The 12,966-nt window shown below is 37.6% G+C and overlaps 1 protein-coding gene across 1 annotated transcript; it reads left to right on the top strand.

The window, feature by feature from the left end:
- The first annotated feature begins 2,903 nt into the window (after positions 1-2,903).
- On the top strand, positions 2,904-12,713 carry ttc14 (tetratricopeptide repeat domain 14). The gene is made up of 12 exons (XM_077717387.1): positions 2,904-3,389; positions 3,931-4,058; positions 5,309-5,508; positions 5,694-5,778; positions 7,233-7,362; positions 7,471-7,626; positions 7,751-7,822; positions 7,903-8,022; positions 9,598-9,720; positions 10,092-10,209; positions 10,715-10,824; positions 10,931-12,713. Exons 1-12 carry the CDS (start codon positions 3,256-3,258, stop codon positions 11,790-11,792), a joined length of 2,238 nt encoding a protein of 745 aa, XP_077573513.1. The 5' UTR covers positions 2,904-3,255; the 3' UTR covers positions 11,793-12,713.
- Positions 12,714-12,966: the final 253 nt, after the last annotated feature.

Genomic DNA, 12,966 nt, shown 5'->3' with positions numbered 1-12,966 from the left:
AACAGTGATTAGTTGTTGTTTCTTCAATCCAACTTTTACTGTAATGACCCAAAATTATCCCGTGACTCCAGCTATATGCAATAAGGCATCAATAATCGAATACCGATAGTCGCTTTAACATGTCAGACTTGCTATGTGGATCAAGGCATCAACAATCGAACACCGATAAACTTACAATCCAAAACTAGTTGTACATCCCCAACATGCAATCACTAATAACTTGATGCACCTTTAAAAGCAGTGACAGGCAATGTTTTTTAATGTTTTATGCAAGATCAAAATTAATTGTATTTAACATTTCATTTGTTTATCTTTTGTCTATTTTGATATAAATGACCGTATCGGCCGCATTGTCTTGCGTTATGTCGTTGTCACCTTGCAATTTCGTGCATTTTGTATTTTTATGTAAATATAAGCCGTGACGAGCACATGTTTTTTAATGTTTTATGCAAGATCAAAATTAATTGTATTTAACATTTCATTTGTTTATCTTTTTGTCTATTTTGAAATAAATGACGGTATCGGCCGCATTGTCATGCGTGATGGCGTTGTCACCTTGCAATTTCGTGCATTTTGTATTTTTATGTAAATATAAGCCGTACCGTCAATTCAGTCATCATTTATTTGTCTGACAAATGTGGCTTATATGCGAGTAAATACGGTAGGTGTTTTCTATTCCTTTATCTATTGATAAATTGGTACAGATATGAGAATTGTTCTTATTATGGCATGACACTTGTAATAGAAAGAACAGATGAGGGGATGTAGGGCGAGTCAGTGGTAGAGTAATCATTCCACAACTCAGAGGTTGGGCGTTTGATTCCCTACTTAGGTGGCTTCGTCTAAGGATCCTTGAGGAAGATACTGAAGGCCACATTAATCTGGACAGTGTGTCATCAGTAGGAGAATGACGATAAAGTGCCAAAGTTCTTTGAGTTGCAAGAGGGTGGAAAGGTGCTACACAAGTGCATTTGCCATCTTTGCTTTTTTTCCTAGACCAGAGTACACTCTTAGATTAAGATAAATAATGATTTTTTTTTATAATCTTCTACTACTTTGAAATTCTAGACATTGGACCTTTTCTCAAGAAATGGTGGGCAATTATTTCACAAAGGACCAAATTGGTCAACCGATCCAGCACAGATAGTTTAACCAATGAGGTTTCTGCTGAAACAACCAGCACCTGACTACAATCAAAGTATTATACTTGTAAGACACTGGATTTGTGAATAAGTGTGTTATTGTTCAGTTGGACTAAAAACTTCCACCTACTGCGGCCCTTTGTGGACTAAATGTCCACCCTTGTTCCAAAGGCTATTAGGCAGATGATATCAGGTTGCGAGTAATAGGAGAATACATTGAACTCAAATTAGAGTTGTCAAGCAGGTTTTGCCTTCCCAAGTGTTTATTTCAAATTCTTTGAAATCATCGTATTTCTTGACTTTAATATATTGAAGGTACGAGAACAACTACACTAATTGATGGGTTTTGCTCTTTATATACACTCACCGGACACTTTTTTTTAGGCACAGCTGGCCAATTTCTCAAGCAAATTTCTGATCAGCTATCAACTCAACCCATTTATGCAGGTTGCAGATGTCAGCCCATCTTTTGAAGATAAGTAATAAACTACACGAGACACCATATTTGGAGCTCTGGCATGTTATACCCAGCAATGTTGTTTGCCTCAATTTTGTGATTTTGACACTTAAATGGTTAAGGTACTTAGAATAGCCATGGTTGGTGCCAGCCGGTCTGAGGATATCGGAAACTACCGGCTGAAAATATGAACATGGCCCACAAAAGAATTTTAAATGAGTCTAAATTCTCTTGCATTTCTCTGCTTTAATTCTAGCTGGAGGTGGTCACTCAACATATTTTTTCTAACTAATGTTACAGGAAAAAGACAGCAATGAACATCGATACGTCCATAAAAGACGATGTTTGTTCGTTACTCCACCTGGTGGTTAGTACTGTAGTATTCTCGCAAACTGCGAATTGGGATTAAAACTGTTTGAGTTTTTTTGCACTTTTTTTGGTGGATTTTACAAAGAAACGGTCCGTGGCTCAGCAAAATTCAGTAAAGTAGATCATCTCCAGCACCCCCGGCGACCGTCGTGAGGATAAGCGTAAAGGAAAAGGAATGAATTATTGAATGGCAATTCGCAGTTCAAAAAGATACATCAAAAAAAGCACAGATTAAAAGTCACTGTAACACAGAGGAGTTACAATAGAAACCGACTGTTGGATCAAGCTTTTATAATTGTTATTATTCCGTGTAGTAGTATTTATATTTTAATATTTATGTATTTATTATCTATTATTTCTTTCTTATATATTTTATTATTTATTTTATGTTTATATTTTATAATTATTGCGATAACTATCACATATTTTTGTCTAATGACAATAAAAGCAATAAATTCAATTGTCATAATTAATTATATCATATTCGAAACAATTGTTTTAGTGTCGAAGTAAATTAAAAATGTATGATCAAGCTTTTATAATTATAATTATTGCTTGTAGTAGTATTTATATTTTAATATTTATTATTATTTATCTATTATTTCTTTCTTATATATTGTATTATTTGTTTTATATTTATATTTTATAATTATTGCGATAACTATCACATATTTTTTTCTAATGATAATAAAAGCATTACATTCAATTATTGTCATAATTAATAATTATATAATATTCGAAACATAATTGTTATAGTGTTAAAGTAAATTAAAAATGTATTACCAAATAATTTAAGTAAACATTAAGGAAAATACACAAAAAGGAGATAAAAAATAAAGAAAAAGAGAGAAAGAAAAAGAGGGAAAAAATAAATATATATTTTGATGGTTGATTTATTTGACGCGTGTTAGGATGTGCGCAATGCGCATGCTCAGTGACCTAACACTTTGTGTGGTTCCGGCAAGCAGTGAACACATTAGCATCGTGTTTTCTCGGTGTAGAAAAAAGTGTATATTTCTCGGCAAATTATAGTCTTTTTAGATCGAATGACGCTTACCCTCTACTGCGTACGGTGTACTGCGTGTGTTTTCAAAACGAACATAGCAAACACATCCACAACGCGATCTTATAAGCGCGAGACTTTGTACTGCTCATCATGCTAGTTTAAAAAATTGAAAATTACAAATCTACTAGATTGCTAGCCCCATACTATTCTATTATTTTTGCACGAATTCTTGCCATCGTTACTCTTTTCACCTACAAAACAATGTAATTCTAGAGCCTAAAATGGATAGAGACTTGTTGAGGCAATGTCTGACTTATCACGGAAAGTCATTGTTCAACAAATTGAAATGCGAGCAGACTGAAAATCCCGATTTTCAGGCTGTGGTGACTGATCTGTGCAAGGCTGCATTTGAAGGGTAAGTCCAAAGATATTAGCTACTGTACCTAAGTTTAAGGCATTGGTGGCCATTATGAACCGGCACTCCTTTTCTATATAGATACAGTGGTACCTCGACATACGATCTTAAGTCGTTCCGTGACTGAAATCATATGTCGAGCTTCTCGTAACTCGAGCGAAAGTTTCCCATTGAAATGAACCGAAAACTAATTAATTTGTTCCAACCCTCTGATGAAAAAAAACAGGATATTGGATTGGAAAAACATTTTTATTTTATTCTAATTCACCATATATTGACAAAGTAACAATTAACGAGTGGTTTAATAGTGCCAACGTAACAAATAACGAGTGGTTTAATAGTACCAGAGTAACAAATAACGAGTGGTTTAATAGTACCATAGTAACAAATAACGAGTGGTTTACTAGTACTAAAATGTGTTTAACCGAGCTATAAAATTAGACGCGGAGGATACACTGACAGACATACAAATACGTAGAAGCAGACGGTGTGCATCTGATAGACTGATTTATAGATTTAAGTTGTTCTTATACCTTCACAGATATGATGAAGAACAGAAAAACCCTCTCGTTGAGCAGTTCATAGCGAGGAAGGCTGATATTCTTTTCAGTCCATCATGGAAGACTGCAATTCCAAAAGAAGAGGAATATGGAGGAGAGGAGCATTCAGGTTTTCCATGTTTTTATTGCACTTTGATTTGCAGCATTGTTATAACCACAGTGGTACCTCGAGATATGAGCTTACTTTGTTCCGGGACTGAGATCCTTTGTCGATTTTCTCGTAACTCAAACGGACGTTTCCCATTGAAATGAACTAAAAACAAATAGATTCGTTCCAACCCTCTGAAAAAACACCATAAACAGGATATTGGATTGGAATTTTTTTTTTCATTGTAATTTGCCATCTATTAACAAAGTAACACAAAACTAGTGGTTTAACATGACTAAAATGTGTTTATTAGTACTAAAATTATACAGATTTCTTAGGGGCAGAGAGAGAAAAAGACAGAGAGGAGGAGGCTTTTTGCACACAACACTATCGTAACATGACATAAACAAATTTAAATGAACTTGGATTACGATGAAAACACATTCAAAAATAAGTTTAATCGAACCTAACAATAAACTTTCTTCTGCCGGGTTGGCTCTTATTGCCCCACTTCCGTACTGACTTTCAGTCAGTATCGAGGGTTGTTTGAGTTTGTATTCCCTTCAGAATACTCCCAAAATGATGCACACAAATGTCCTTACAATAGGATAACGCACGACCACTTGCCAATGAGAAGTATTATATTCGCCTTTCGGACTGACTAACGGGAGAAAAGAAAACACTGAAATAAATCCAACGCTCCGCCCAGTGCTCGCAGAGACATTACAAAGAGGGATTTGCGATCAGAGACAGTGCGCATGATATTCTTTTGAGCAGCATCTCGCATGCGCTGTGCTCTTGTATCAAAATTTGTCTCGTATTCCAAGATAAATATTTGCCCAAAATATTCTTTTTGTTTACCTTACGTTCTGAAATGTTGTAAGATTATCTACTATTTTGCAAGCGCATTCGTCAGGTTGACTGGTATGAATAGTAGCAACAACAGATCTGTTGCAAAAATTGCTGCCTGTGTATCAATCATTTTTTACTAAAAATAAAAATTGTGAAAAGGTGCTACAGTAACTTTTTCCTATTATATGCTAGTAGACCGACAAAAAAAACATTTCTGAGGGCTTCCTATCAACTGAAAAAAAGTACTATCTGCCATACAACTCTGAAAAGAATTTGGGCACAAATAGATGCAACTGGAATTATACCACTCCTAGGTTTAATTGTTCTTCAATTGATCAATCAATTAATATGGAATATAAATGATTACTTGTAACCTCTCATAGCAAGGTAACTCTATTACATTTTTTGTATATTTACAGAGGCGTATGCTGTCATGCCCCCCCTGGAGTTATTCATGGGGGTGCCTTACGAGGAGAAAAGAGCCATGCTTTATAGGGATATAGAGAGAGGAGACGTTGTGGTGGGAAGGATCAACAATATTCGAGAATATGGCTTCTTTCTTACGCTTATTTGCATGGCAGGAGGGTTGAACAGAGACATAGAAGACCTGGATTTATCGGTAAGCCAACAGTCTCAATGTACAGAGACCCATGTCAGTCTTCTGCTTAAGTTATACACAAGAAGAAATCTGTGCCAATGTCTGTAGGGTAGACACAACATTCACCTGAAAGTAAACCAGTCATGTTGAAGCCTTTGAATTTTAGTCAAACAAATCTTTTTTTGTTGTTGTCTTTTTAATTGCAGGCTCTGTGTCACATTAAAGAAATTCCTTCATCGGGCAGCCACGATGATCCTTTGTCCTACTACCAAACTGGGGACTTAATAAGAGGTGACTGTTTGTATTATATTGGCTTTAACAATAACATCTGATGTGTTTGATAGTCCCTTAAGGTTTTCTTGATCAACCAACCAAATGCTTAAATATTTGTTTGCAATGCACATTAGCTTTTTTTCAGATCTTAACTTCCTTCAATTTGGCAGCAATGGTACCAAATCTATTGTGGTCTTCTTTCAATAACTCTTTTTTCCCCATCCTTTTATTTTTTTAAATGATTTGGTTAATTAAAACTTAGCAAGTAACACACTGCATGTCTATTTGGTAGAAATTTGAGACTTATTGTATGAGAATGAATCCTATTCAGATGCAAGACAGTGGTACCTCTACATATGAGCTTCTCAACATACGAGGAAAATTTCAAGCAAATAATTATCTCGAGATACGAGAAAGTTTTCGAGATGCGAGAAAGCCAGGTGTCTTTTTTGCCGCATCTCTTTCGTGTATAACAGAGCACTGTGCACAGCTTGCATTTTCCTGTCTGACCCCCCCCCCCCCCCCCCCCCCGGCCTCCGTTAGTCAACGCATAATAAAAAGTGAACAACAATGGATCCAAAGCAAGCAAGTGGAATGAAGAGCTGTGCAAACAAAAGCCAAACGTTGACAATCAACATTAGGCGCAAGATAATTGAAAAATGTGTCACAGAGCTTGCTCGTTGTCATAGATGATATCATGTCACTTGGAAAAGCCCAAGGAGATTGAACATTTGGAGGTGTTGCGGGAACTCCGTTGCGAGGAGTAGGTGGAAGAGGGGGCCGCCTGGCTACAAAGGATATCAAAGACATGCTAGCGAAGTGGCATGAGTTTTCTGATTTTGTAGAAAAGAGGCACCCTGACAAGCTGGGGAGTGGTCGCGCGTTATTGTTTTGTGAGGACATTTGTGCGCTTCATTTTCAAAATATTTTGAAGGGAAGGCAAAAATAAACAACTCTTGATGCGTTCCCGGTGAACAAAGGTAAAAAAAAAAAAAAACTAAATTAGAATTCAGTTTTGTATAAAGTAACATTAAATGTATGTTTGAGTGTGTCTATATATATATTAATCCAAGTTAATTTAAATTAGTTTGTTCTGTTACAAGTGCGTTGGAAAGTCCCCCCTTGTACCCTCCGCAAAATCCGTCTAATTTTAGTTCAATTGAACACATTTTATTACTATTGGCGAGTTAGAAGAATTAAACATTTTTTTTCCAATTCAATATCCTGTTTTTGGTGTTTTTTCAGACGGTTGTCACAAATTAATTTGTTTTTAGTTTATTTCAATGGGAAACATTCGCTCGAGTTACGAGAAAATCGACATACGAGCTCAGTTCCGGAACGAATTAAGCTCGTGTGTAGAAGTACCACTGTACAATCAAGATAACTTTCAGTATAACATTGCATCAGACTATTCAACAAACAAACAATGAAATACATTCAATGATGTTTAATTTTTTTGTTTTGTTTTCTAGCTGGAGTGAAAGACATTGACCGCTATCAGGAAAAAATAACTGTATCTCTTCTTCAAGCATCCCTAACTCCCGGATCACAGAGTATCCAATTGGGAGTAATGACAAGGGAAGAGCTACCCGCACAATACAAGTAAGGCCAATATATTAGGAATAACTAAAACTTAAACTCATGTGAATATTATAGATCAAAGTGGATGATGCTTAGATTTTGAGATTAATCAAGGCAACCTTGTCTCAGTCGGAGTGTTGGTGCAGCTAATGATTCCAGTAAGACATATGGGCATATATTGAGGAGTTGCCATGGCTACCACAACCCATCTGTGGTGGACTACCTGCTAGAGAACATTGGTGTCAGCGACATCCATCCTCCATCAATGATGAGAGGGCTACAAAGGTAAATGACTTCCTCACCTGTGGGTGCTGGTGCTGTTTTAATGATTTGTAATATGTTGTGAGACTGTCTTTTTATATCACTATGCTGTCCAAATCAATTGTTTCATATTTATCTCTCCTCACAGCAAACTTTTTGTTAAAGAGGATTTTGCCTCCGTCATCCGGAAGCAGCAGTCGACATCATGGGCCTTAAAGTGGTACGAATTGTGTTTTTTATCCTCCTTTGTATGTGTTTCTTGTAAGACATTATATATTTTCCAATGTTTATTTTGTCCAGTGTCAAGGCAGGTGTGGCCCACTTTAAGCAGGGTCGCCATGTGGAAGCCATGAATGAGTACAACAAAGCCTTGGACATTGACACAAATAACGTGGAAGCCTTGGTAGCACGGGGAGCCCTGTGAGTTATTCTGAAATCAAAGTCTTTAACATTTTACATAAGTAATGCGGTGGTACCTCGACATACGAGCAGCTCTACCTAGCGTGACCGAGTCAACTATATGTGAAAAAGCCAGCGGAATTTACATGGATTTGATAACAACGAAAGCATCTGAAAAGGGAGAGCCTTCAACACCTTCAGAACCCTTTTAAAGCGAGTCATTGTTCGAAAAATTTCAAAATAGATCCAGAATATCGATCAAAAGATGGACCCTGACAACCTGGCATGTGGTCGCGCGTTATCGTATTGTGATGACATTTCTGCGCGTCATTTTCGAAATATTTTGAAGGGAAGGCAAAAACGAACAACTCTTGGTGCGTTTGTTTTGAAGACTCCGGCTCAAGTCTGGGTGGAGTCAACCCGTAGAACAAAGGTAAAAAAAAGATTCAAACAAAATTAGAATTCAGTTATATGTAAAGTTACATTAAACAGATGTTTGAGTATGTTTGTAAATATTTATCCAAGTTCATTTAAATGTGTTTGTTCGGTTACGAGTGCGTAGCCGTGGATAAAGTCCCTCTAATGTTTTTCCAATCCAATATCCCATTTTAGGTCATTTTTCAGAGGGTTGGAACGAATTAATTTGTTTTTAATTCATTTCAACAGGAAACGTTTGTTCGAGTTATGCGAAGCTCGACATAAGAGCTCAGTCCCGAAACGTATTAAGATCGTATGTCGAGTTACCACTGTATTGTGAAATATTCTCATTGACATTTTCTTTTTTCACCTACTACTCCTGGAAGCCTTATGAGGATAAGTGGTACGAAAATTGAATGACGACCTAATATTCTCAATTTATCTGTACCATTCCCCATTGGCAATGAATGTTAATGATTCGGTCCAAGAAATGTTGAATCCTCTGCTTTTCTCAGTTCGCTTGGCATCCATAGCCCATTGCACGACCGCCAGTTTCTTTACAACAGGCCCAGCATCCCGCCCTGCTGATATTTGCGTGTGCCGCACGTTATGATACAAAAAGAAATGTTGAGCTTTCGTATTCATCCTACACATTCTTACAGCATTGGAAAATGTTAAGAATGTTTGTCCTACAGAAACCATATTAAAACAAAAAAATATATATTTATCCGCCCTCTTTCAAACGTTTTTGAAAAAGCTCCAGGGAGTCACTAGGGCAGCGCTAAAGAGTTGCCTGCGGTTCCCGAACCTATGGTTGACGACCCCTGACTAAGGCTATTTTGCATTATGGTATTAACTGATGTTTCAGTTGTTTTGCAGTTCATTCTTTTAAATACATATTAGATGTAATATGTTTTAAACGGGAATAATGTGTGGCTATAAGTATGCACACATTTGCACCATGTTCTAGCGTCACTAAAGCTCTAAGAATATTAACAAGTTCATGGTTAGTTTTGAAATTAAACATGCTGGTTCCCAGCCAATTGAAGGTTTTAAATGCTAATAATTAAAGGCTAATTAATGTCATAAATAATCACTGGTATGAACTTTACAGCATCCCGATAAATGTTTATTTTGGGATGTTTGTTTGGTTTATCACTGATCGTTTTTTCTTCTTAGGTACGCTAATAAAGGAGTCATCGTGAAGGCAATATCTGACTTTGAATTGGCCTTGGAAACCTGTCCAGATCACCGCAATGCCAAGAAGTACCTTTGCCAAACACTTGTTGAGAGAGGAAAACAGTAAGTTGTGCATTTGTGGTACTAGGTCAAAGAGAACCAGTTGAAAAAAGTCTAAAAAATGAAAATTTGCAGTCTGTTAACTCTGCCGAAATCGCAAAATTGCTGTTTTCGACAGGCAAGGGCTTCAAATATGGTTCCAATGTATGCAGTTTAGACTTTACCCCAATGGATGGCCTCACTTTTGCTCAGTTAGAAATGCGTCTCATTTTGTGTTGCCTCAAATAAGCTTATTAGTCATTCTAATGGGCATATTTTTTAAACTTAACAAAAAAATACTACCTGGCTACAAAACTTGGTTTGGAGGTCCCACGAAAGAAATACCATCATGTTAAACGTGTCACTCATTTACTCTCATTGTTTCTCTTCTGTAGACTTGAAGAACAAGAGAAACTTGTCACAGCAGAAGGAGTGTACAGAAGAGCTCTTTCTCTGGACGATGCCTACCCTGAGGCCCAGGAGGCTTTGAAAAAAATCACAGAGACCATACAGGTGGGTGGGCCTCAACACTCAGAGACTTGATGTTATGTGTGCCCATTCCTGCAATAGATCAACAAACCTTACAGTCTTGCATTAGAGTGTTTGTTTTGTCCTTGTGGTTTGTAATACTGATGAGATGTTTTGTGTGTGTTCATATGATTGCGACTCTGGGACTTGAATTCCTGACTGCCACGGCCTTTGTCACGTGGGGGGATTAAACTCTGGAAAATGATTGACACCTCGGCACACTGCTTCATCCCTTGTCCATGATCAATCAACAAATGGTAAAATGTGTCAATCTTATGTATCTGCTCACTCATCCGTCTGACTATCTGTCTTCTTTCACATTTTGGATTGCACCACTGTTTCATTGGTAAAAAAAAAATCCCGTATTGTTTGCGTTGCACTGTACTTTACGATTCATCCATAACAAATTGACGGGGGTCACCGTGTTTTTACATTTCTGTGTGGATTGCTGTTATTGTACCTTGAATTTTATCGCCTGGCGGGCATAAAGAAATCGATTCGCCTGCGGGAAGACGCGATGGCCAAAGAATTAGAAGAGAAAGCCAAGAGCAGTCAAAGCAGTGCTGAGAAATTGCGTAAGATCTTAAAAGACGAGAAGAGGTGAGTTCTGTAACTGTTAGAAGGAAGCTTGTTTACTATGCTAGGACTGATGGGATATAAGCATTTTCATAAATTGAAAAGTCCTCAGTCTATTTCTTCTGGCCAGGATGAAACGAAAACGAAAGAGATCAACCTCGTCATCCTCTTCCTCCACTGAATACTCCAGCTCTTCATCCTCATCCTCTCGCAGGAGATCAAAAAAAAAGAAAAAGCGAAAGAGGAAGTCAGGGCGAGAAGGCAAACGCCATCGTAGGCTCTCGAGGGAGGGTAGTAAGAGGAGCGATGAGGGTAAGCGAGTGAAAAAAAGGGAGGAGGATGAGGAGCATGAGTGGTATCCAGCTCCTGACAATACCTCGGCTACTTTTCTCAACAAGCAAGCATGGGAGAATTTTGGAGCATTAGATGAGGAGCAGGGTGAGACCAGCAAGAAGAGTAAAGAAGACAATGGCCCAATAATCTGTATGTATTCTTTGTCAGAAAGCTCAGGAGATGAAGAGTGTGAGTTTTCATCACACAGAGGAAGAGAAACAAAGGATAAGGAAGGAAAAAGGAGGAAAAGTTGTAGCGTAAGTTCAGATGAAAGCAATAGATCTAAAAGTAGTCAATGGTGCAAAGAAAGAGGGAATGAGGATAAAGGATATAGTTATCCTAAAAGAAGTAGCTTGGATGAGAGGAATCGCAAAGTATCCTGCTCGTCGTCTGAGTCAGCGTTTTCCAGGAAATATGTTTCCAGGCGTAATTCCTTTAGAGGTGATGAAGACGAACCAAACAAAGAGAAAGACTTTAGTGCGGAGGAAGAGGGGCCAGCGTGGAACAGTTCAAATGCTGCTGAAGTCCAAGATGAGCAATGTGAAGAGATCTCGGTGCCCGAGGGAAGGTCTAAAAAAGACCTTCCTCCAGACCTGTTGAACATCTTTAACCAGATTGCTAAATTTCAGAAAGAGAAAGGGATAGCACCTAAAAAGTAGCCAGCTTCCGTTTCAAAATGTAAACTCAATTTAAAGAAGTAGAATTGTCTGAGTCAACTGAAACACAAAGAAAATGCTGTGCTCTTTTCAGTAAATGTTTAATGCGCAGAAATGATTAAATACACAGTTTTCTGTTTAAAAAATCATTTTAAAATCAGACGGCCTCTTTGAGTAATGACTGGAGGAAAACCGAAAAATCCTTTAAAATCTTTTTAATGTCCAAATCAATTGCAATTGGCAATACTTCAAATTTGTCAATAATTTGTAAAAAAAAATCTACTGGAGAGTGTTAATCGTAAGATTTGTAGAAAAGATTGGAACCTGGCTGAATATATCCGGCTAACACCAGTGATTTACAAGACACCGAACATATGCCAGGCCAAGAATAAGGATAGATATGTCTGTCACAGAATCTAAAATCCTTATGAATACAAAACCTTTCAGCATGAATAGTGTCTTCAGGTTCCGCAAATTGCCCGTGGTGCCATAAACAATGTTGTGAGCGTGGGTTTTTCCATTTACATGTTAAAAAAAGTGCAAGTGTGTATCAGTGTGAAAGAGTTAATTGCATGTGGTTGTCATGTTGTTGTTTTTTTTTTTTTTTTTTTAAATATGAATGGTTGGCTATGTCTACACATACACCCTGCGATTGGTTGGCAACCAGCCTAGAGTGTTTTCCCATCTCCAACCCAAAGTCGTCTAGGATAGGCTCCAGTTCACACATGACCCTAGTGAGGATAAACGGTACAGAAAAGGGATGGATGAGCGTCACCGAATTGTGCGTTGTGATGATACAGGTCAGCAATCATCCACAGTTCTGCCATTCATTTGTGGTTGTGTTGTCTGTGCAGCTTGCTTATTTTCCCTCATGAGAGCGCTGAGTCGGAATTTAAATAAAGTCTTCAATGAAAAATGTGCGAATACAGTGTTGTTTTTCTCTTCAGGATAGAGTTCAATGTTGGAAATGGGTTAGAATATTGGCTTTCGTTTGTTTCCTCTATTAGCCCAAAATCCACATTATTTATCAAGATTCTTTCTTATGGGATGCACTGCCTCCAAAGCGGCGATGTCCACACTATTTCACAAAGGGCTGCAATGGGTGCAACATTTCCAAACCATCCCTCTTCCTTATTTTAATACACTTTTCAGAAGGCCAACATTTCTGTTTATAAAA

The sequence above is a fragment of the Stigmatopora nigra genome, chromosome 5, assembly GCF_051989575.1.
Source record: "Stigmatopora nigra isolate UIUO_SnigA chromosome 5, RoL_Snig_1.1, whole genome shotgun sequence".
Taxonomy (NCBI): domain Eukaryota; kingdom Metazoa; phylum Chordata; class Actinopteri; order Syngnathiformes; family Syngnathidae; genus Stigmatopora; species Stigmatopora nigra.
The sequence above is the reverse complement of the archived record's forward strand: the minus strand, read 5'-3'. Positions and strand labels throughout refer to the sequence as shown.

What these genes read in the sequence shown, in the direction of transcription:
- ttc14 (XM_077717387.1), top strand. Translation starts at nt 3,256, where the DNA reads ATGGATAGAGACTTGTTGAGGCAATGTCTGACTTATCACGGAAAGTCA. An exon ending in TAGAAGACCTGGATTTATCG is followed by an intron (nt 5,509 to 5,693) that starts GTAAGCCAACAG and finishes TTTTAATTGCAG; the next exon opens with GCTCTGTGTCACATTAAAGA. An exon ending in ATCTTAAAAGACGAGAAGAG is followed by an intron (nt 10,825 to 10,930) that starts GTGAGTTCTGTA and finishes TCTTCTGGCCAG; the next exon opens with GATGAAACGAAAACGAAAGA.